General features: G+C 43.5%; 1 protein-coding gene across 1 annotated transcript in view; it reads right to left on the bottom strand.

The window, feature by feature from the left end:
• LOC143926554 (vitellogenin-1-like) overlaps positions 1-24,439 on the bottom strand; it is a 269,217-nt gene that overhangs the window by 161,353 nt on the left and 83,425 nt on the right. The window contains exons 8-9 of the mRNA XM_077450393.1: positions 16,345-16,502; positions 11,663-11,822 (exon numbers count right to left, since the gene is read on the bottom strand). Coding sequence (XP_077306519.1) covers positions 11,663-11,822; positions 16,345-16,502 — 318 coding nt within the window. The remainder of the gene's footprint in view (positions 1-11,662; positions 11,823-16,344; positions 16,503-24,439) is intronic.

Here is a 24,439-nt window from a genome sequence, read left to right as displayed (position 1 = left end):
GGTTGCAAGAATTTCCTTCACTTGTGTTGTTTGCAAATTTGAAGTCCAGGAATGTTGTTTGGAAATTTAAACTTCAGGAGTCCAATTATAGTGGACATTCTCTCTGGGGCTTTAATCACTGTTGTTTATACAGTTGGACTGTTTTTTATTCATATTATATTTTGATTTAGTTTGTCACATACACTAATCTTCACATATAAGTGTACTTTAGCGCTGCACTTTCTCTATATAATGTAACCTAGAGCAGTCTGACAACTCAGTCAATGTGCTGGGAGAACGCAGTGAGCATGGTCTCGGCCCACAACCTCAGACCGTCGTAGAGGCATATGTGTGGCAGCTGGGCATTAAGGTCCACTTTACTTGCATATGCATTACGTGGTCAGGAAAACAAAGGGAAGTACATTTCTTCTGAAGCTTTTAGATAAACATTTAAAAAATCACAGCATAGCTGAATATTTTGGCTTACTTATCTACATGTTCAATATGGGTTGCGTAAAATAACGGCTATATAAAAACCTATAATAATCATAATGATGATAATAATGAATGACTTTGCTCACCTTATTTAATTTTACTAATTTTGTCTGACACTTATTTAATTTATTTATTTAAGGTACTTATATAGAGCCGAAAATTTATGCAGCGCTTTACATATACATTGTATATTCACATCAGTTCCTACCCTCAAGGAGCTTACAATCTAAGTTCCCTAACCCACATGCATACATACACATAGTAGGGACACTTTAGACAGGAACCAATTAAGCTACCAGCAGGTCTTTGGTGTGTGGGAGGAAACCGGAGGTACCCGAAGGAAACCCACGCAGGCACAGGGAGAAAATGCAAACTCCAGGCAGGTAGTGTCATGGTTGTGATTTGAAACTTAAAGTGGAGCTCCACCCAAAAGGGGAAGCTTTGCTTGTTGGCCTCCCCCTCCCTCCGCTGCCACATTTGGAACCTTTCGGGGGGGGGGGGGGGTCAAGCGTGTGCTTGGCTTTGACAGGTAACCACTCCCACTTCAGGCTGATCTTGCCGCGGTGAACTCAGCTTGAAGTTTGTCCCCCCCCCCCCCCCATGCGCAGTAGGGAACCGGCTGTGACGGCAGCATCTGAGAGCCAATTGAAAAAATTGGCTTGGGTAAAGACACCACTGGATTTGTGGACAGGTAGGTGCCCTGATATTAAAATTCAGTAGCCACAGTATTTTGTAGCTGCTGACTTTTAGCTTTTTCTGAAGGAGCCTGGAGTTCCTCTTTAACCACTTCAGCCCCGAAAGGATTTACCCCCTTTCTGACCATGCAATTTTTTGCAATATAGCACTGCGTTACTTTAACTGACAATTGTGTGGTCATGCGACATTGTACGCAAGCAAAAGTCCTTATTTTCCTCCCAAATAGTTTTCTTTTGGTGGTATTTGATCACCTCTGCAACCTTTATTTTTTGTGCTATAAACAAAAAAAGAGTGCCAATTTTGAAATAAAAACACAATATGTTTTACTTTTTGGTATAATATATATCCCCAATTAAAAAAAACAAAAAACAATCAGATATGTATTCTTCCACATATTTTTGGTAAAAAATATCACAATAAGCATATATTGATTGGTTTGCGCAAAAGTTATAGCGCCTACAAAATAGGTTATTGATTTATGCCATTTTTATAAATTTTTTTTTTTTTGCTAGTAATGGCGGTGATCTGTGATTTTTATTGGGGCTGTGACATCGTGGTGGACAGATCGGACACTTTTGACACTTTTGTGAAACCACTGACCTTTATACAGTGATCAGTGTTATAAATAGCCACTGATTACTGTATAAATGTCAATGGCAGGGAAGGGGTTAACACTAGGGGGCGGTCAAGGGGTTAAATGTGTTCCCTCAGTGTTCTAACCATGGGGGGATGGGACTGACTGGGGGAGGAGACCAATTGGTGTTCCTATATACTAGGAACTAGGAACACACAATTTGTCTCCTCTTCCCTGACAGAATGAAAATCTGTGTTCCTGCTCTGTCAGGAGTAATTGCGGGTGCCCAGCGGACATTGCGGCCGCCAGGCACGTGCATCGGCTTCTCAGTGATGATGCAGATCTATACCCCTTAAAGCGACCGACGTACAGCTAAGGCGATTTATGCAGGGGAGCCATTCTGCCTTTGTCAAATGATGGGAGGTCGGCATGTGGTTAAGCATTTTTTTTTTTAATAAAGGGAAGAAGGTAAAAAGCCATAGGGATCAGTCCAGATATAATTTTATATCCAAAGAGTCTATAAAAAAAGTTTACATCCAACACGTTTTGGAGGTTATACATAAATCCCTTTTCATCAGGGCTTAGATTTATTGTGCAGGAGGAATCTGGTGAGTGGTTATTACTGAGCTTAAATTATTAGGCTGGCCATGCACTCTTATCCCTTGTACACACGGTCGGACATTCCGATGGACAATGTCCGATAGGACCGTGTTGTGGGATAATCGGACAGTGTGTGGGCTCCATCGGACTGTTTCCGTTGGAGTATCCGACAGACCAAGTTTTCCAGCTGGGCTATAAAATTTTCCGACAACATGATCCGATTGGACTTTGTCCGATCATGTGTAGAGAATTCCGATCGGACAAAGTGCCATGCATGCTCAGATCAAATTCCTAGACCAAAGCTATTGGCTACTAGCCTGAACGTAGTCCCGTCCTAACGAAATAACGTCATCACATTAAGTACGATCGGATTTTCTGACAACTTTGTCCGACTGTGTGTATGCAACAGTTTCGGACAAAATCCATCAAACAAAATCCGTCTGACAAAATCCGATGGATTTGGTTGTCGGAATGTCCGACCGTGTGTACAAGGGCTTAGATCTCTCTTCTTCAGCACCTGGGGTTGAACGAGAGAAATCTATAGATTCCTGCATCCATGCTACACAGTGTGGATGGTGGAATCCCCCTTGACAGCAATTGTATTTTGACAGCCAACAGTTAATAATACTTGAACATTGATAATACTTGAACAGTGGTTGCAGCTGACTGGCCACAGTCACTATTTAACCGATAAGTTTCCACTTGGCTCTCTTAATCTTCAAATTAAGGATGTTGGGAACACGGCTTGAATTTCAGCCCACTTCCTGTTTGTCTGGCCAATAGCCTAGGCTTATGATATCATGCATAGCTCTCGCTCACTATCATGAGAGTTTGCCAGGAAGAGAGGGAGGATGAGGCATACGAGGGCCAATGGAAGCTGCAGAGCTGGAGGTGTGCCTCTATGTGTCTGTGTAAATCCAGGAAGTGAACAGGCAGCAACATCGGCTGCCCACAATTAAAATGGATACAGACAGACTCAGTGGAGGGAAATTTCTGCAGCATATTTGGCAAGTACATAATCACAGTATATATATAAATAATATGCAAAGTGGTTGGAGAGAAGCTTCAGAATGGCAAATATGTTTTTATTACAAATGTGAGCAGACTCTCTTTAAGCAGCCCATAGATTATGCAATGCTCCCTCCTTCCACCACGTGTGAGAGGAAAGAAAAATGCTTGATTCCCCCATCAACACAGTCACCGTTGATGGGAGAATCCCATTGTACTATTGTGTCCAGTCCGGGAACAGGAGGAGGAGGATTTCTTGGACCAAAAATTGGTTGCTTAATCGTGACCAATTATGTCATATGCCTTTGCAGTGGGAGCTCCAGGAGAATAATCCGGATGATTTTTGGAATTATCTCCGGATGATGGACCCCTGCTTTCACCAACTCTTGCATGAGGCTTCCCATTACTCCTGAGCAAAGGCTCATAGCCACCTTGCGTTATTTTTGTCGACAGGAAGAATTCTCCAGGACCTCAAGTTTACCGTTGGGATCTCCCCCCAGGCTCTGGGACTCATTATTCCAGAGACCTGCTCAGCGATCATTCAAGTCCTGCAGAAGGACTATAATCGGGGAAGTTTTTTCCTTTAACATTCTATGTATTAAATGTTTGCTAATGAAGCCTTAGGAACCTCACCCCAGAGCAGGGAATATTTAATTACAGGCTCTCTCGTGCCAGAAGGGTGGTTGAAAATGTATTTGGCATCCTCTCCAGTCGGTTCAGGCTGTTTTTAACACCAATTAACCTGGCACTATACGAAATCAACCATGTGGAATTGTGCTGCTGTATACTCCATAATTTTTTACGAAGGAATGCTAGCAGCTACCTTACCTCAGTGCCAACTGATGCGGACCCTGCAGTGGCAGGCCCATCTGAAGAGGCTGCAGATCGGCCATCTGTGGGCGTGATGACGGCTCTAGAAACTGGCCGTGCTGGATTGCCCTCCCAAAATGCCAGCGATATACGTCAAAAATACCTTGATTATTTTGTGGGTAGAGGGGCAGTGTCTTGTCAGCAAATTGCTGATCCTGAATAATAATTTTATTTGATCATAAACTCATATTTCATTTGAACTACGGTTGTCTGTGTTTCCTATCTGTATAATATGTTCTCAAGTGGCCTTTAATTTGGCCACTTGCTACAATGAGGCAACAATCTCTTCATCAGCTAACTATTATGGTGTGCTGTGGGTGTGCTGTGGGTCTGCTACACACATACAATGTTTTTGTTCTTAATGGATCTAATGCATGAATTTCAAAAACATTATGGCTTTTCAACTCCTTTAATTTTTTGGAGGCCAAAAAATTGCCGGAGTTGTCCATATTTAAGAGCACATTGTCACTGTAACTACAACAACTTAACAAATACACTGATATTGAGCACTGAAATAATAAGCCATACATTGTTTAGTAAAAAACATTTTACTCAAATCACATTCACATGTGTGTTTTAAGGTTTAAAAACAAACCAACATCTTGGTGTATAGCATGTATGTTTGCCATTATTTTGCCTTTTTTTGTGGCTGAACAGACATGTTCGAAAACATAAGCTACCCATCCCCAACTCAGGAACTTGCAAAGTTCGATTTTGGTAAAGTGAAGGCCAAATGAGACATTAGTTTCCCAAGACAGTGTGGATGTTGCCTTCCTCAGAAATTTGAAGTCACGTATACGTAGAGGCTGAACTATTAAAAGTCCCTTATGATCCCCTGCCAAAAATGTGTGTAGTGTCAACATGTGCTATCTTCCATCACGGGGTATCAATAGATGCATTTTGGGGGTGCAACCCCTTCCTCATAACTAAAGTAGGTCAGAGGAAGGGGTTGCATCTCCTCAAAACACATCCATTGATACCCCATGATGGGAGCTAGCACATGTTGACACACGGTGTGTTTTGGGGCTTTAGCAAACTAGATGTAGGGAAAGAACACATTTTAGGCATGGGATCATGAGGGAAATAAGAATGTTAAGGCACAATTTGTGGGCAACTTCAAATTTTGGCTTCGCCATTCTTAAAAATACAGAAGGATTATAATTCACATTACTTAGGGCAATGCTTCCCAACTCTCCTTCTCAAGATGCAAATCCAGGTCAGGTTTTCTATATTTGTTGAATTTGGCACAGGTGATGTTGTCATTTTCAATGTTAGTAATTCACACGGTTGTTTTAGACTGAGGAAAATACAGAAAACAGGACCTGGTGGTGCACCTAGAGGAGTGGAGTGGAGAAACACAGAGTTCGAACACTAAACATTCTCAATTAAAAGTCTGAAAACATGGTAAATATTAAAAGTGCAAACAGGAGCCAACAAGTGGAACAAAAAACTTCTGACCAGGCAAGAGGAAATTAGAATTTGGCAAGCATGTCTACAAAATCACGGATTCTTCACTGTAAAGCAGCGGCAGCCACCTTTATTTGCTCCAGATCCTTCAAACAATGTAACATATCTGCACTCATTCGGGCCAATTGCGCATCTTGGAAGATCATGGCCTACTAAGAAGACAAAAAAGTATTAAGGGAATGATGGTCAAGTGGCTGAGGCCTACATAGTGAGTTAAGTTCAAGTTACTAGTCAAATTCAGGAAATACTTACCTACCCAGTCTATTGTTGCTTGCAACCTGCTTGCCCTTCAGACACCTACTGTACACTACTAGGAATGTACACACTGCAACTACTCTTGGCACTGGTGCCTGGGTCTTCAAAACTCGGTTACCTAGCAAAACTGACAGCTCTTTCCACATCTTTATTCTCCATGCTAATGTTAAGGCGCTACATACTTTGCTAATGTGTGGAGTGGGTGTTTTGTTTGTCTAGCTAAACACTCGACATGTATACACATTTGAAGCCAGATTCCAAGAATACTTACTTGCGCAAACAAGAGTCTCCCGAATACTTTCTCCCTCTTTAGGGGCGCTTTGGCCCTCAGTGTGACTTGTGTCAGGGGATTTGACGTCCACAACGGACAGGTCTGTGCTGGGTCCAGGAGTCAGATCCCATGCCTCCAAGCCAACATCCTGGGTGAGCTGACCATACTCACTTTCCTCTAAAAAGAAACAATACACCATTCATTAAGCCACCCATAGTCCCTTCTGTTTCCAGCATCCATTTTGCTACATTAGTTGACCAACCTTGCACTTGGTCTGATGACAATGTTTGCTCCTGATAAGTGGCCTCCACCATGCTGCGTTTTTTTTACAGTGAAAAATGCATAGCAAAGGGAAGGTGATGTCATTTTACAGAGGTCAAACACTGGACAAGTGCCAACATTGAAAGTCCTACAGTTGCCCCCCACCCCTCTTGTCTCCTATGGGATATATGATGATCATTCTAGCAGGCGTGACTCTGTCTGACTGTGATCCCCAGGGCCTCTCCTCTACCCATGTCTACACTGGCAAGGCTGCATAAATGAGCACTAATGAGCCAGGCAGCAACCAGAAAAGCATTCTTTACCCCTTAAGTCCTGCCCTAAGGCCATGGCCTTTGGGCCACCTAGAATCACCCCTGTCGGTAGCTAAATGAGTGTGTTTGAAGTTTCCAATTGCGTTTTTGGTGGGAAGATGGCCTTGTTGCCTCCCCTGTTGGGGCCTGAACGAGGGTAGCCTCCCTTCGTCCCTTCTGGTGGCTTGGCTGTTGCCTAATTTTTTGGTGCTTCCCTGTTGAAAGTGGAGAAAAAAAAATTAGGTACAAAAATAACGAAATGTCAAAAGACAGAACCAAATAAGAATGTTCATAGCTGTTTTCTATTTTACTTCATCTTTAAAATAGCAATTCAGACAAAGATTATAGAAAACATTATATATAATTCTCTCAAGCTACTTGGAGAAAGCACATATACAGACAGCTAATTTACACATATACATATTGGTTAGATATAAATATTGCTTACTTTTTTTGATAATCTTATTTATGGACTCCATCTGGTCTTGCTCACATCACAGTGTTCTAGATCAGACCATCATTTTCCGATTTGGTCCTTTGTTCATTGCCCCGAAAATTCACCCTGCAAAATGGTGATGACCTTATCCAAAATGCTGTCCTTTCAGCTGTTGAGCCTTTCGTAATTGCGCAGCTTGCAGTCATAGTCATGCTTCTCTAGGATGTGCACCATCTCCACCATCTCACCTTTGTTCATGGTTGTTGCTTTGTGCCTCCTCTGAGCTCCACCACCGTGGGGGTGCCTGTAATCCACTGATTCTGCCATGTTGTCCCTCCCGAATGTTCCGCCATGTTTGTCACATACATTTACAGCACCTGATTTTTTACCATAATTCAGCGACCTGTACCGGGAGCTGTCCTGCCTCTGAAAGGTCAAGAGTCAAGATTACTCCAATAAAATCTTGAGGAAGGCAGTGCTGGAGAAACTGCTCGAGTCAGTGAAGCCTTTGTACCCCCAGGCAGACATCAACTATGTCAAGAACAAAATTTCCAACCTGAGGAGTACCGTATATACTCGAGTATAAGCCGAGATTTTCAGCCTCTTTTTTGAGGCTGAAAGTGCCCCCCTCGGCTTATACTCGAGTCATCGCTGTCTGCCCGCTCGATCAGCGTGTCGAGCAGACAGACAGCGGCCATTCTATAGTTCAAAAGCCGCGCCTCCGGCTCCGCCTTCGCCTGTGATAGGCGGAACACTGAATTTCCCAGCAGCCTGTGTTCCGCCTATCACGGACATCGTATCATCCTCGTACTACGGACGAGGATGATACGATGTACGTGATAGGCGGAACACAGGCTGCTGGGAAATTCAGTGTTCCGCCTATCACAGGCGAAGGCGGCGGCGCAGCTTTTGAATTTTACAATGGCCGCCGAGGCGCCGACGAACGAAGAGGGCACGGGACGGAGGCAAGGCAAGGCACGGCACGGGACGGGACGGAGGCAAGGCACGGCGGCGAGGCACGGAGGCAAGGAGGCTCGGCACGGGACGGAGGCTCGGGACAAAGGCTCGGGACACAGGTAGGCTGGACACACACACACACACACACACACACACACACACACACACACACAGGGATGGATGGATGGATGGAGACACACACACACAGGGATGGATGGATGGATGGATGGAGACACACACACACAGGGATGGATGGATGGATGGACACACACACACACAGGGATGGATGGACGGACACACAGGGATGGATGGACACACAGGGATGGACGGACACACAGGGATGGACGGACACACACACAGGGATGGACAGGCATGTCTTACCCTCGGCTTATACACGAGTCAATAAGTTTGCCAGTTTTTTTGGGGGTAAATTGGGGGCCTCGGCTTATATTCGGGTCGGCCTATACTCGAGTATATACGGTACTTTAAAAAGAGAGCACAATAAGGTCATGGACTCTGAGAGATCTGGAGCAGCAGCGGATGACCAATGTGTCCCCAGGTTTATGACTGACCAGACAGAACCCAGGCCCTCGCTGTCTAAGCTCCCTTCGACATCTGCTGAGGCCACAGCTCCAGAGGTCCACATAGGTCCTGCTGCACAGGATGAAGTGGTGGAGGAGCCCAGTTTGACCCAGGTATAACATTGTTGAACATATTTGTATCCAAAAATCAATGATGATAACTAGACTTTATTGTTCAAATATTTCTGCCTTAACAAAGTGGTTTCCATAGCAATAGACAGTCGTGCCCAAAAGAGAAGCGAATGAAAAATTATGGGATCAGAATGATAGTCTTTGCTATTTGTCCACATTCAATTTGCAACAGTGAGGAGATCAAAATTATGTGTGATTGATGACCAAACCCTAAACAAAATCTAATTATTTCCAATTTTGATACACAGGAAGGTCTCAGTCAGGAGGAGCCTGTGGCCAGCAGCCAGATGGAGTCCCAGATCCCTCACCTATGCCCTCCTGCTAAAAGGGCCAGGAAGAGCAGGAATCTGGATGAGACCACAGCTTCCTTCCTCAGCCAGGCCACTGTTGCCATCTGTACTGACCCAGATGAGTTCAAGGGATTTGGCGTGGTAATAGCCACTAGGTTAAGGGGGATGGCCGGTGACCAGATGAGAAGTTGCGAGGAGCTCATCCTGCAGCTCTTCAACAGGGGGGCGACGGGTGGGATCTATGCCACCACCCTCCTATGTGATTTTGTGGGCCCACATACACAACCTCCACAGCTAACCCACCCACCACAGCAACCCCACCCACCACAGCAGCATGGCGGTCAATGGAAATACCAGCCCCAAGACCCCTAACAAGGCCGCTGGTCTGGGATTTTCACCCCTTCCACACTTATTAATTATTATTTTAATTTTTGGTTGAATAATGATAAGATTTGTTATATTTTCTACATTTTTGGATGCATAGAATGCACTTTTTTTTGTTAAAGAGGAGGGCCAGTTAAAAAAAATAATAATTTAAAGTCAGCAGCTGCAAACACTGTAGCTGCTGACTTAATAAGCCGACTTACCTGTCCAGGGCGCCCGCAATGTCGGCCGCCCGAGGCTAACCCGTCCCTCGGCTCTCGGGTCCCGGCGCCGGCATTCGTTCTATGGGAAACAGGCAGTGGAGCCTTGCGGCTTCACTGCCCGTTTCCTACTGCGCATGCGCGAGTCGCGCAGCGCTTTGTGAATGGGATGCTCTGTGTTCTGGGACACACAGTTCCCAGAACACAGCGTGACCCATTACCCAGAAGACGTCGCACGGAGGAGAGAAGAAAGAAGATCTCTGCGGAGGAGGAAGAGGCAGATTAGGATGATGTGCCTAGCAACAGGCATTTCTGGTAAGTAAAAAAAATATATTTCATTTTTTTTAATGATTTTTTTCTCATTTTTAATGTATTTTTTCAGGGTGGCCCTCCACTTTAAGTTCTATTGGCAGATAGCCTGTCTAATTGTATTTGTTTCTTTTTTTAATGCACAAAAAAATTGTGTAGAGTAATACTTTTTTATTTGTTTTATTTCAAATGACAGTTTGAGAGTAGGCCCATACATTTTCAAAAATACAATGTAAAATTAACAAGGGACATCAACATGGTTGTATCTTTGAGATTAAAAATTACACGATAATAGTGTTGTGGTAACTTGGCCAAAAAAATTATAATAATAATATTATTCTTGATCTCATTAGAAAACAAAAGAATTTTCAAATATGTTTGCCATAACGCCATCAGTATCACCAGCAAAGCAGGTTCATTATTATCTCATTAAAGAAGAAAATTGTGCGCTGCATTTCCACAATTCAAAATTTTCACATCACGAATGTTAAATCTCCATTACGAGTGCTAGTTTAAAAGACCGGCCTCTTCCGGCTCGTCCTTGCTTCTGAGCATGTGTGTTTGTACTTTGGACTTTTTTATGACGGACTTGTGTAGACCTGATACGAAAAATCTGACAACAGACTGTTGTCTGCCAAAAATTTGTTAGCATGCCATCCAACATTTGTTGGCATAAAGTTGGACAACAATTGTCTAAAGGAGCGTACTAACGGTCGGGTTTTAGACAAACAGTCTATCATCACACAATTCCCTGCAGGAAAATCCAATAGCGTGAATGAAGCTTTAGCCCTGTGAAGTTAGGTTTGTGTATAACCTCCAAAATATGTCGGCTGCCAACTCTTGACTTTTCTCTTGTGACAAATAACACTTAAATCTGGTGTTCTCATCCTTTCACTCTACAAAAGCTGACTTTCCCGAGGACCCTATCAAAGTTCCACGAACCCTCTACCACCACACTTTAAAGTGAAAGTAAACCCATCGATTTAAACAGTTAAAAAAAAAGGCATGTCGGGAATGCTAACTGCACATTGGCTGTGCTCTCAGCCAAACTATCAAACCATCCAATGGCTGGTGTCATAACGAATCACATGTGCAGTACCATAGCAGTTGAAGATTAAACAGAGGCAAAGATGGCAGCTTCCTTGGCTGAAAACGATAGGGGAGTTTACTTCCACTTTAACAATCTCATTCATTCAGAACCTTCACCAAGCTTGGAGTCCAGTGCCTTAAGTCCAGAACTTTAGCTGGAGTCTCAGAGGTCATTTCATTTACGGTAATTGGTAACCAGCAGAGACTGTATGATCTTTTACCTAAATTTCAGGTCACACTAGCTCAGGAGAAGAGCTTTTAATTTATGGCAAAAAGGACGTACAGGTTTTACTCTAAATAGCTGTGATGTTATTTAGCTGACATGTTTTCTGCTGATTCATGTGAGGTGTGAATTTTAATAATAGGTCCATTTTAAATCAAATACAAATGGACATTAGCAGAAATAGTGATGATTGCAATGTACGGTAGTGTGACGTGTGTGAACAGGCTGCATTGCCATGTGTGAAGTATTTTAATAACACTCAGACAAGACGTACCTTAGCTTCGGCTATTGCTTCACGATCCGCTTTAATTAAATGTAAGGCCAGTGGTACAGCCTGTGCTGCTTCAAACTCTGACAGTTCCTTCAGTTTCAGTTTTAGAAACCTTAGTGAGAAATGGTTTCCGATGGCTGGAATAGCATCTAATATCCAACGCCTGGAAAAAAAGTATATGTATAAAAAAGTTGAAAATAAACAAACAACTTACAAATTACCTTAAAATGTACACATTCAATAATTATAATAACTATTATTATAATATAGAATCATACATATATATATAAGTATTGAGATGCCTGCCTTAACACGCACATGAACCTTAATGGCATTCCAGTCTAATGCCGCGTACACACGGTTGGACTTTCCGACGGCAAATGTGCGATTGGAGCTTGTTGTCGGAAATTCCAACCGCGTGGAACTTTTTCCATCGGAATTTACATCTCTTGTCTGGAGGGGCAACATTTTTTACTTTTTACTTTTTCTTTCACTGTGCAGTTGATTATGCACAGAGTGGTCCCAATCCTCCTCTTCTGGGGTCCTTCCATGGTGCTCCTGGCTCCTCCTCTTCTCGAGTGTCCCACCGGAGAAGCGCTCTCTGATGGGACACCCATGCGGGTGTGCTCTAATGTAATGCTGCTGCATCTGTAGTCACAGACAGCAGGACTCGGCTCCACTACCCCCCCCCCCCCCCCTGGCGTCTGCGTTATTGGATTTAACTGACAGCAGTGGGAGCCAATGGCTGCACTGCTATCAATCTATCCAATCAGGACACGAGACACCGGCCGGAGCTTGTGTGCCCGTTCCCATCGTGGGAATTATGGGGCTCAGGTAAGTATAAGGGGAACGGAGGCACAGGAGGTTTTTCAACTTAATGCATAGAATGCATTAAGGTGAAAAATGGTGAGGGTTTACAACCCCTTTAATACCAGTGCACAAAGCAAGGTCCATAAAAACATGGATGAGCGAGTTTGGGGTGGAGGAACTTGACTGGCCTGCACAGAGTCCTGACCGCAACCCAATAGAGCACCTTTGGGATGAATTAGAGCAGAGACTGTGAGCCAGGCCTTCTCGTCCAACATCAGTGCCTGACCTCACAAATGCGCTTCTGGAAGAATGAACAAACATTCCCATTGACACATTCCTAAACCTTGTGGACAGTCTTCCCAGAAGAGTTGAAGCTGTTATAGCTGCAAAGGGTGGGTCAGTCAATTCAGTATTGGACCCTGTAGACTAAGACTGGGATGCCATTAAAGTTCATGTGCGTGTAAAGGCAGGTGTTCCAATACTTTTGGTAATATAGTATAGTACACACACACACACACACACACCCATACATACAGATATATATATATATATATATATATATATAAAGATATATATATATATATATATACATGTATATATTCATTTAAAAAAATTATTAGTCTCCTTTTTTTTTTAATACATACAGTATATATTTTAGGGATAATCAAAATTGAGGGTTCCTTAAAAATTAGGACAAATGTATGGGGGCTGCCATTGCTGAACTTTCCTTTCAGGATGCTGTTTGCCTGGCTGTAATGATATAATTTTGTTTGAATAACTGACCTAGAACAAATATAGAGATAAGGAATTTGAGCACTATGCTGGCACTCATTAACAGCTCCGGCTCCGTTACTTAAAGGTTTGGATCCAGACAAAGCCAAGTGAATAGCATTATGAGAAGAGGCCCAGCAATGCCAGCCACCATTCTTTTCTCACGACAGAGTCACTTTAATGCCACGTACACACGACTGGACTTTTCGACAGCTGTCCAAAAATCTGACGGACTTTAGAAATAGAATATGTTTCAAATTTTTTCGCCGGAACTCCGCCGGACCCAGTTCCTATCGAGAAATCCGCTCGTGTGTATGCTAGTCCGACGGATGAAAACCGACGCTAGGGCAGCTATTGGCTACTGGCTATGAACTTCCTTATTCTAGCCTGGTCGTACGTCATCACGTTTGAATCCGTCGGACTTTGGTGTGATTGTGTGTGGCCAAGTCGATTCGTTCGAAAAGTCCGCCAGAACTCCGCCGAAAGTCTGTCAGAAAGACCGTCGGACCTAGTCCGTCGAAAAGTCCTCTCGTGTGTATGTGGCATAAGAGTCTAAAAAAGTCCAAAGGTCAAGGCCATGCAGCAAAACATCATATAAATCCAGAACTTCCCAAGGAATGTGTAACAATGTGTGGAACTTTATTAGTTAAGGCCGGTGACTTTTGGCAAAAGACAGCTGGGCACTATCAGTGGCTTCCTTCTATTGACAACCAGTGCCAGCACCCTACAGCGATGATGGTCATCTTGATTTTGATCTAGGAGGCCTCAACTGCAGCCCCTGACTTAGTCAGGGAGGCCATACATAAACTTCAGAATATGTTGTCCTACAGAGGATTGTCACACACTGTTATTACACTCCTGGAAAATGTCAGCGATTGGTGACATGCTACCACTTTAATCAAAGGCAAATATGCTACAGGAGACTGAGAGAACCCGTATATATGTTTCATGAGACAGCTAGATATCACTGCCATTGTAATCCCTTTACAAATCAATTCTCCCACTAATGGCTCCTGAGGCCTGAGGTCCACACCAAACTTAACTGCTACAGGTTGGATGGGTACCAGGGCTCTACAGCATAGTCCCCATCTCACTGGTGTACAGTATATGTGGATTTTATCCAGTTTCTTTCCTGTTAATGAATTGCCCCTATATATTTTTTTAGGACTTCATCCTGTTTTGGGCTTTCATAAACCTAAAATCTAACTTTAAAGAGGCATCCACTGTCCTCTAGTAAGGTATGATTTCAAATATTTCAAAAAAGGTTTACAGATACATCATTTAAAAGTTTTAATTTATGTGAATATGAGAATTTTGTTTATTGTGTGGCACTCCTGGCTAAATTTAGTTTTTGGCCCTGCTGTACTCGGTTGAGCAGCAATTAATTGTTTTGGTCTGATCAGGTCTCTCCCACAGCAGGGTGGATTGCTCCTGCCTGCCTCTAGAAGAAGTTTCCAGAAATAGAGTAGGAGGGGGTCAACCAGTGACATACTAAGGAGGGGGGGGGGTGGAACGCCCCTGGTGACACACATTGGGGGGCTGTCAGGCACTGCCCAGGGACCCCTGGTGCATCTGGGGCCCCTGCACTACATGCAGACCTAATCTGTCTCTATAATACCACCCTGACCTGGCACTATATACCACCCTGACCTCGCACTATATACCACCCTGACCTTGCTCCATATATCACACTAATGTAGCATTATATACCACCCTAACCTGGCACTATATACCACCCTAACCTGGCACTATGTACCACCCTGACCTAGCACTGTATACCACCCTGACCTGGCTCTATATATCGTCCTAACCTGGAACTATATACTACCCTGACCTGGCTCTATATATCACCCTAACCTGGCTCTATATACCACCCTGACCTGGCTCTATAAATCACTGTAACCTGGCACTATATACCACCCTGACCTGGCACTATATACCACTCTGACCTGACACCATATACCACCCTAAACTGACTCTATACCACCCTGACCTGGCTCAATATACCACCCTGACCTGGCTCTATATAGCACCCTGACCTGGCTCTATATATCACCCTAACCTGGCACTATATACCACCCTGACCTGGCACTATATACCACCCTGACCTGGCACTATGGACCACCCTGACCTGGCACTATATACCATCCTGACCTGGCTCTATATATTACCCTAACCGGGCACTATATACCACCCTGACCTAGCACTGTATACCACCCTAACCTGGCACTATATACTACCCTGACCTGGCTCTATATATCACCCTAACCTGGCTCTATATACCAGTCTGGCCTGGCTCTATATATTACCCTAACCTGGCACTATATACCACCCTGACCTGGCTCTATATATCACCCTAACCTGGCACTATATACCACCCTGACCTGGCACTATATACCACCCTGACCTGACACTATATACCACCCTGAACTGACACTATATACCACCCTGACCTGGCTCTATATACCACCCTGACCTGTCTCTATATACCACCCTGTCCTGGCTCTATATATCTCCCTGACCTGGCACTATATACCACCCTGACCTGGCACTATATATCACACTAACCTAGCACTATATACCACCCTGACCTAGCACTATATACCACCCTAACCTGGCACTATATACCACCCGAACTTGGTTCTATATGTATCCCTAACCTGGCACTATATACCACCCTGACCTAGCACTGTATACCACCCTGACCTGGCTCTATATATCACCCTAACCTGGCACTATATACTACCCAGACCTGGCTCTATATACCACCTTTTCCTTGCATGTGATTGCATATTCTTTGTAAAGTGAAGCTTTATCTCATTAACTAAGCTCTAGAGCAACTGCACTTGCAAAGTGTACAGTCTATTTGCCTTTATTAAATCAAACCAAAACAGTTCCACTTTAAGTTCCCAAAAGATATATTTGATTGCAGTGATTTTCTGGTATTCAGGAGCAAAGTCATGTTTGTTCCCATTTTTAATGAGCAAAACTATGAACTTGCTTTGGGATGTGCAATCCATTACATATACATTTCAGGTTTAGCCTAACGTTAAGGGATTGTGTCCTGTGGAGGTCACAAATGTGGAAATGAAAGTTGACTTTACCTGTAATGCAGCCTTCCTGAAAAACGCTTCCATAGGCCTTCAATTTCTTCCAAGCTTGCCCTCCGTAAATGTTGTACCAATTGCAGAAACTTTATTGGAGAGACCTTTGAAAGTGGTCCCATGTTGTGTTCCACCAAATGTTGCAAAAGAGTAGTAATCTACAAAAACAGGAGACTGGGAAGAGTCATGGATAGATAAAAGTAGCTCTTCATTGACATAATTTTTATGTTAAAACCTTGGTACTACAAAAAAGTATAATGTTGGCATTTACTTAAAGTATATTCAAAGCCCAGACTTATTTTTAAAGTTGGATAGCGTTTTGAAAGGTAGTGTTGGGCAAACGGTTAGGCTTGAGCATGAGTTTGGGCCAAACGGTTATGCTCGAGCATAAGTTTGAGGAACAACCGAATTATCACAGCGTTTGACTGTTTGCTCTTCCAGCTGAACAACTACAATGCACTGCGCTGCCACATTTCAGTGCGTTATTGTATGTTTACCGCAATATATTGCAGTGTGTTACTGCATGTTTACCGCAGTATTTTGCAGTGTGTTAATGCACGTTTACTGCAGTATTTTGCCGTGTGTTAGTGCACGTTTCACTCAGTATATTTCAGTGTGTTATTGCACATTTACTGCAGTATATTTCAGTGCGTTATTGCACATTTACTGCAGTATATTTCAGTGCGTTATTGCACATTTACCACAGTATATTGCAGTGCATTAGTGCGCGTTTAACGCAGTAAATTTCAGTGCGTTACTGCACGTTTACCACAGTACTTTTCATTGTGTTGGTGCACGTTTACCACAGTATATTTCATGCAGTATATTGGAGTGCGTCAGTGCAGTTTTACTGAAGTATATTGTAGTGTGTCAGTGGAGTGTGTCTGTGTAGTGAGTACTCAAGTTACACCAAACACCACTTTCCATTGATTAAAGTGCATCCACATACACATTTTCCCATCCTTATTACATTTTGTTATTAGGGGGGCTTATTAACAAAATGTAATAAGGATGGGTATGTCTTTTATGTCTGGGAGGCCAACATGGAGAGGCATACATTCCAATGGCATTGTGAGGGGGCCCAGTAGTGTCAGGCAAAGGTGGACGTGGTTACCAACACCCAAACACCAATTTTACTGCACCTGTTTGACAGGTGCATATCATTTAAATTCTTGCATTCATCAAGAGTACCTCTATAGGTTACGTTTTTTTTTTTCTTTATAAATGTCATTATTGATGCAGCATGTTCTATACACAATACAGATGAGACACTTTACAGGTAGACTAAGGGGATCCCCAGGCACTATATTTGAAGGAATTTTTCATTTTTATTGTTATTTCTCATTTTGATGGTTTCACTTTAAGCATCAGTAAATCACTGCTCATTTAAACATTATGTTTTTTACAAACTTTTTCCATTGATACATGTCCCTCGGGGCAGTACCCAGACCCACATAACCATTGTATGCCCAATTACTTGCATATAAGCCTTTCAGGATTTTTCCAGTTCCCATATACTTCAATGGTGCTCGTTATTCGGTTCCAAACTTTTGCGATGTTCGAAAGTTTGGCTGCGAACTGACCTTGGGGTCATTCAGCCCATGTCTAGTGAGAGGTTGCAACCCATGTCATGATTTCTGCTGCCTGTATACCCAATGGGGTGAAATCTTTCACTGCAGACATATGGGTCGGTGAGTGGAAATATTTCCGGAGACTAAAGTCTGAGAAGGGATTTCTCCTTAATTTGGAAAGATTTTCTCTCAGTTCCTGGGAACACTAAAGGAAAATCTTCCCAACAGGATGCAGACAGCAGAAAGTTAAAATTTGGCAGGGATTTAAACAAGTCCCTACTCTATCCAAAACTATATATAAAGGAATGAATGAATAAAAAAATGTATTAATTAATAAATAATTAAATAAATAGTCAAAGTGGAATTCCAGGCTTTAAATATCTAATCCTAAATCTGCCCCCCCCCCCCTTCCCCCACACACTTTTACCTCCTATTGTAACTACCCTGTAGAAGAAAGATGGCTATACTTACCTATTCTTAAGCCGCGTACACACGGGCGGACTGTATGGCCTACTTAGTCCGTCATACAATCCGACGGACAGTCCGTCGTACTTTCGACTGAACGGACTTGACCACACACGGATGCACAAACAGTCCGTCGAAAGCTTGCGCGATGACGTGTACAGCACGTACGACGGGACTAGAAATAGGAAGTCCAATACACAGCAATGCAACCTTTCGCCGTGTAAATCCTTTCTGAGCATGCGCCATTCTTAGTCCGTCGAACTAGCCTACTGACGAGCGGATTGTCCGCTGAAACCAAAGTATGACGGACAGTATTTCGAAAAATCCGAAATACTTAGTACGCCAGACTGCACGCTGAAAAAGTCAGCTGAAGCCCACACACGAGCGGACTGTCCGCTGAAATGTGTTTCGACGGACTAAGTAGGCCATACAGTCCGCCCGTGTGTACGCGGCCTTAGGGCGCTTTGGTCCGATCACATAATTAGCTCCCAGCACCAGTTTTAGGAGAGAGAAGGGAGCACTGATAACCGATGCTCCATAGTAAGCCTATGCGTGACATCACTACCCAGGCATTCCATGTGTTGTCGGCTGTCCCTCCTCTACCCTGAAGTCGGCTGCTAGGGAGATCATGTGAGCAATTTAGAGCTACCTGACAATGGGTAAGCATAAGCATCTTCCTTCTAGAAGGTAGCTAGAATAAAAGTTTAAGGGGGTGGAAGCAGATTTAAAGTGGATGTAAACCCACTCTTATCCTTTCTAAACTACTGCAATATTGGTTATCTAGAAGGATATACATGCCTCCTGCGACTCATCTGTCAAATGTCTCCCCTGTGTCTGCTATGAGACCCGAAAAACTGCAGATTTTGATGGTGGGTCTGTTTTCCAGGGCTCAGTGGTGATGTCAGTAGACTCCCCACCCACCTCTACACTCCCCTTATCAACATGCATTTTCTCCTGTGTATGTCTTACACTGAACTTCTGCTATGATCTCTAACATCCAGTAAAAACCCAGAAAAGTCCCCACATGACTTCAGCATGCCAAATCATGCTGAGTTGTGGAACATCCAATCCTTGCAGAGCAGCAGAAGAAAGGAGTGGGAGGGAATTAAAAAATAATGCATGTCTCTTAGGGTAGTGCACGAGTTATGTAAATCACCTGTCACTCACAGCAAGGGAGAAGATTTGACAAAGTTTTTTTCTGTTTGTCAAGATTTATCTCACTGAATAATAAAAGAGGATTGCTCAGCTCTGGATTAACTCTGTGTGACAAGACTGGGCTCAAATTATAGGAAATCTTATACTCTACATCATGACATAAAAAAAAAATGCAGGTTTACATCCACTTTAAGAGTAGATAGGTATAGCCTGGAATTCCACTTTAACCTGACCTAGCCTTAAGTGTTTCAAAGACCAGTACTGCACTGTTATGGTGACTGCCACTACCATACCAGTATTAACCTTTAAAACAATCCCTATGTTCCTATGGATCCTAGAGTATGTTGGAAAAGTACAACAGCAAAGTTGCTTATAAATTGACCATACAGTATATATACATATCCATTGTACCTATCTATGCCACCAGGTGGTATTATAGTGTAAAATTCTTGTATTCTATGAAATGAGAGGAAGTACCCTCTATATCTAAGTGTGCACTTTTTTGTGTTTAGCTTCCTGTTTCCTGTTGCATGATGATAAAGACATGTTCTGATATTTCTCCATGACAGTAAAGTATTCTCTGCATCCAAGAAGCTTCCAGCGCATGATTTCAATATTGAGCTATTAGAGTATATCTGGATTTTTAGCTGGCCAACTAAAGACATTTAACCGTGCTCTCTTCTAATGCTAGCTCACCTCATCATTCAATATCAGAACCCCTACTGCTCACTGAACTTCAGGAATTTGGTAGCTGGGTGACAAAGGTGAGTTTAGTATCATGGGCAGGCTTAAAGTGTATGTTCGACAAAAAGGAAAGAGAAGGGTGCCTCTAAGTGCAGTGGTAAAAAGATTTATTACAGGCACAATGGGATTAAAACACTTACAAGATAGTAAGAGGTTACATAGTACATAGTTACATAGTAGGGGAGGTTGAAAAAAGACACAAGTCCATCAAGTCCAACCTATGTATGTGATTATATGTCAGTATTACATTGTGTATCCCTGTATGTTGTGGTTGTTCAGGTGCTCATCTAATAGTTTCTTGAAACTATTGATGATCCCCTCTGAGACCACAGCCTATGGAAGGCAATTCCACATCCTTGCTGCTCTTACAGTAAAGAACCATCTACATAGTTTAAGGTTAAACCTCTTTTCTTCCAATTTTAATGAGTGGCCACGAGTCTTGTTAAACTCCCTTCTGCGAAAAAGTTTTATCCCTATTGTGGGGTTACCAGTATGGTATTTGTATATTGAAATCATATCCCCTCTCAAGCGTCAAGAGGTCATAGGCATATAATGATTTGTCCTCATGCAGATCACTGTAATCCTTGTTTGTTACCTTGCGGTAACGCGTTTCAGAGCATGCACAGCTCAACAGGTCTGATGAAGGAGCTGTGCATGCTCAGAAACGCGTTACTGCCCACCACCTTTACTTGATGTCACATCGGCCGTGTGCGTTCCAGCTTGGTTCCAGAACCCAGTCACCTCATCGCATCTTCACCTCCTTGTCAATCCATGTCACCAGGGACTCCGACAGCTGCAGGACGGCTCTCTCTCTCCCCCAGACAGAGGAGGATTACAGCGATCCACATGAGGACAAATCATTATATGCCTATGACCTCTAATTATCTTGTAAGTGTTTTTAATCCCATTGTGCCTATGATAAATCTTTAACCACTGCACTTAGAGGAGTCTCTTTCCTTTATGACCCTCCAGAGCTGCTTCTTCTCTACAAAGTGCTGCCTTCAGGGCAGGGCTGGTGCAAGGATTTTTGACACCCTAGGCGAAACCTCATTTTGGCGCCCCCCCCGGCTCCACCCCTGACTCCACCCCCTTTCCCCTGCCCATGTATACCTCACCTTTTTAATGAAGAGCCCATCGATGCAGCCTCATATGCGTCCATCGATGCAGCCTACCAATGGCCATCGATGCAGCCTACCAACGCCCATCAATGCAGCCTACCAACGCCCATCAATGCAGCCTACCAGTGCCCATCAATGAATGTTTACTTGCTTCCATTCATTCAGGAGTCGGGCTGCACCTCTGACACTATGCGCGAAGGTGGCTGCCTGCTGATGCTGAGACTTAGTTGCTTGCTGCAGAGAGAAGAGAGTAGGAACACCAATGGCCCGGCGCCCCCAGGCAGAAGTGCGCCCTAGGCGGCTGCCTAGTTTGCCTAGTGGTAGCACCGGCCCTGCTTCAGGGCCATCTCTCCACTGCTACCCAGCCTTGCCAGAGCGCCCTCATCTCTGCACTGCTACCCAGCCTTGCCAGAGCGCCCTCATCTCTCCCTCCTTTATGTTTGGCAAAAAGCATTTCTGGACTGTGAACTATACATTACTCCATGTTCCTCATAATACAATCCACAGTACTGTGCTGCCTGTTAACATAGTGATCATGCCATCTTTTCCTGTTTTACATTGCTTGTTTAGAAGGACTGACAATGCTGCAGGACTGCTCCTAACATGGTAGCAGTGTTGTCATCCTTAACATGCAAAAATTGAGAAGGGAGGTTGAATGGTCATGCGACCGGAATAACAATAGTAAATAAATGGTATTTAGATGCAAATTCATGCATAAATGAATGGCTAGCAGTGTGGTGCTGTCCATGCAGTATGGATTGTTTATTGATTAGCCTTGATATCTGTTTAAAATGCTACTAAATGATATTCTTATTCTCCAAAAATAATCCATAACATTGGTGTGCACAGCCTATTGCATTAGGGAGTGCACCCCAGAGCACAAACGTACATGTGTGTATATCAGCAGAGCAGTGGACGGTGTCAGTAGAGCAGAGATTGGTGTCAGTAGTTTTTATTTTTATACATTTTTTACAATGTTAGTCTTTCAATTATTTTTTACAATATTTTTTATTTTTAACAATTTTTTTTAGGAGGGCTTGGGGGCTTGGGTGAAATATCAAAGTCTCACTTTTGAGACTTTTCCTGTTCATTCACAAATGGAAACATAGTAAACATAGGTTGCTATGCTTCAGTTAAGAATGAACACAGGAGCGACTGATACAGATCACTTACTGTGTTCGTTCAGAAAAGGAAGGGGCCGATAAATGAAATATTTACTGGCCCCTTCCGCTGCTCTCTATCCCCTGCAGCAGCTGAAGGGGGGGGGGGGGGTGCAGGGTGCCAGGAAGCAGGGGAAATTGCCATTGCACATTGCACAGGGTGATTAGGGTGTGCCCAGACATGAGTAAGTGAGACCAGAAGGTTATTTAAAGAGTGCCTCTGTTTTATAAAGGTTGACAAAGGCTACTTTAGACCCTTTACAGTACCTTGATAAAGTATATATACACTTTGAATTTTTTCCAAAGTGTATATATACTTTTTTTAATTTGTCATGTTACAACCAAAAATGTAAATGTATTTTATTGGGATTTTATGTGATAGACCAACACAAAATGGCACATAATTGTGAAGTGGAATGGAAATGATAAATGATTTTCACATTCTTTTACAAATAAATATGTGAAAAGTGTGGTGTGCATTTGTATTCAGCTCCCTGAACTTACTCGGATACCCCTAACTAAAATCTAGTGGAACCAATTGCCTTCAGAAGTCACCTAATTAGTAAATAGAGTCCACATGTGTGTAATTTAATCTCAGTATAAATATAGCTGTTCTGTGAAGCCCTCAGAAGTTTGTTAGAGAACCTTAGTGAACAAACAGCATCATGAAGGCCAAGGAACACTCCAGACAGGTCAGGGATAAAGTTGTGGAGAGGTTTAAAGCAGGGTTAGGTTCTAAAAAAAATATCCCAAGCATTGAACATCTCACGGAGCACTGTTCAATCCATCGTCCAAAAATGGAAATTGAGTATGGCACAACTTCAAACCTACAAAGACATGGGCATCCACCTAAACTGACAAGCTGGGCAAGGAGAGCATTAATCAGAGAAGCAGCCAAGATGCCCATGTTAACTCTGGACGAGCTGCAGAGATCCACAGCTCAGGTTGGAGAATCTGTCCACAGGACAACTATTAGTCGTGCTCTCCACAAATCTGGGCTTTATGGAATAGTTGCAAGAAGAAAGCCACTGTTGAAAGAAAGCCATAAGAAGTCCCGTTTGCAGTTTGCGAGAAGCCATCTGGCGCACACAGCAAATGTGGAAGAAGGTGCTCTGGTCAGATGAGACCAAAATTGAACCTTTTGGCCTTTTGGTGATAGCATCATGTTGTGGGGATGCTTTTCTTCAGCAGGGACAGGGAAGCTGGTCAAAATTAATGGGAAGATAGATGGAGCCAAATACAGGGCAATCTTAGAAAAAAATCTGTTATGCCTCGTACACACGATCGGACTATCCGGTGCACTTTGCAGCGGAGGTCCGCTGGACTTTCCGAACGAGTGGACCTGCGCGCACAGGACCGGACTTTTCCGACGGACAATCCGTCGGACTATGGCAGGAGTCCGCCGGACTTTTGAAATGAACGGGCTCCGGTGGGACTTTTTCTTCCCATAGGTCTGGCGGACTTGAAAAGAAGTTTTGACTCAAAATTGTTGCCGGGCTGCCGAGTCTATCTGAGTCCACCCCTTGCCGATGTCACAGTCCCAGCATCCTCCGGGACTGTGACATGATAAGGGGTGGGGTCACCATGTGTCATCACCGGTGACCCCGTCCCTTGCCCCTATATAAGTCCCAGCACAACGCAAGGAAGAAGAGAAAGCGGCGGCGTCGACAGAAGACCAGGCCAACGCTAGTAAAAGAGCTATAAGAAGATAGCGGAGGCCCGACAAGAAGAACCGAAGAGGGGGACAAGACCCCCGAATTCTGAAGAAGACCCCCGGTCGGTGGCGACAGCGAAGAAGAAAGCCGGGTCCTCCGCTAGTAAAAGAGCTAGCTAAAGAGCAGAAGACCACCAGAGCTGTCTAATAAATTATTTTAAAAACTTG

The sequence above is a fragment of the Lithobates pipiens genome, unplaced genomic scaffold (assembly GCF_037356315.1).
Source record: "Lithobates pipiens isolate NorthernLeopardFrog02 unplaced genomic scaffold, aLitPip1_a1.2 Scaffold_23, whole genome shotgun sequence".
NCBI classification, from domain to species: Eukaryota; Metazoa; Chordata; class Amphibia; order Anura; family Ranidae; genus Lithobates; species Lithobates pipiens.
Note: the sequence above shows the minus strand (reverse complement) of the source record. Positions and strands in the feature narration are given on the sequence as shown.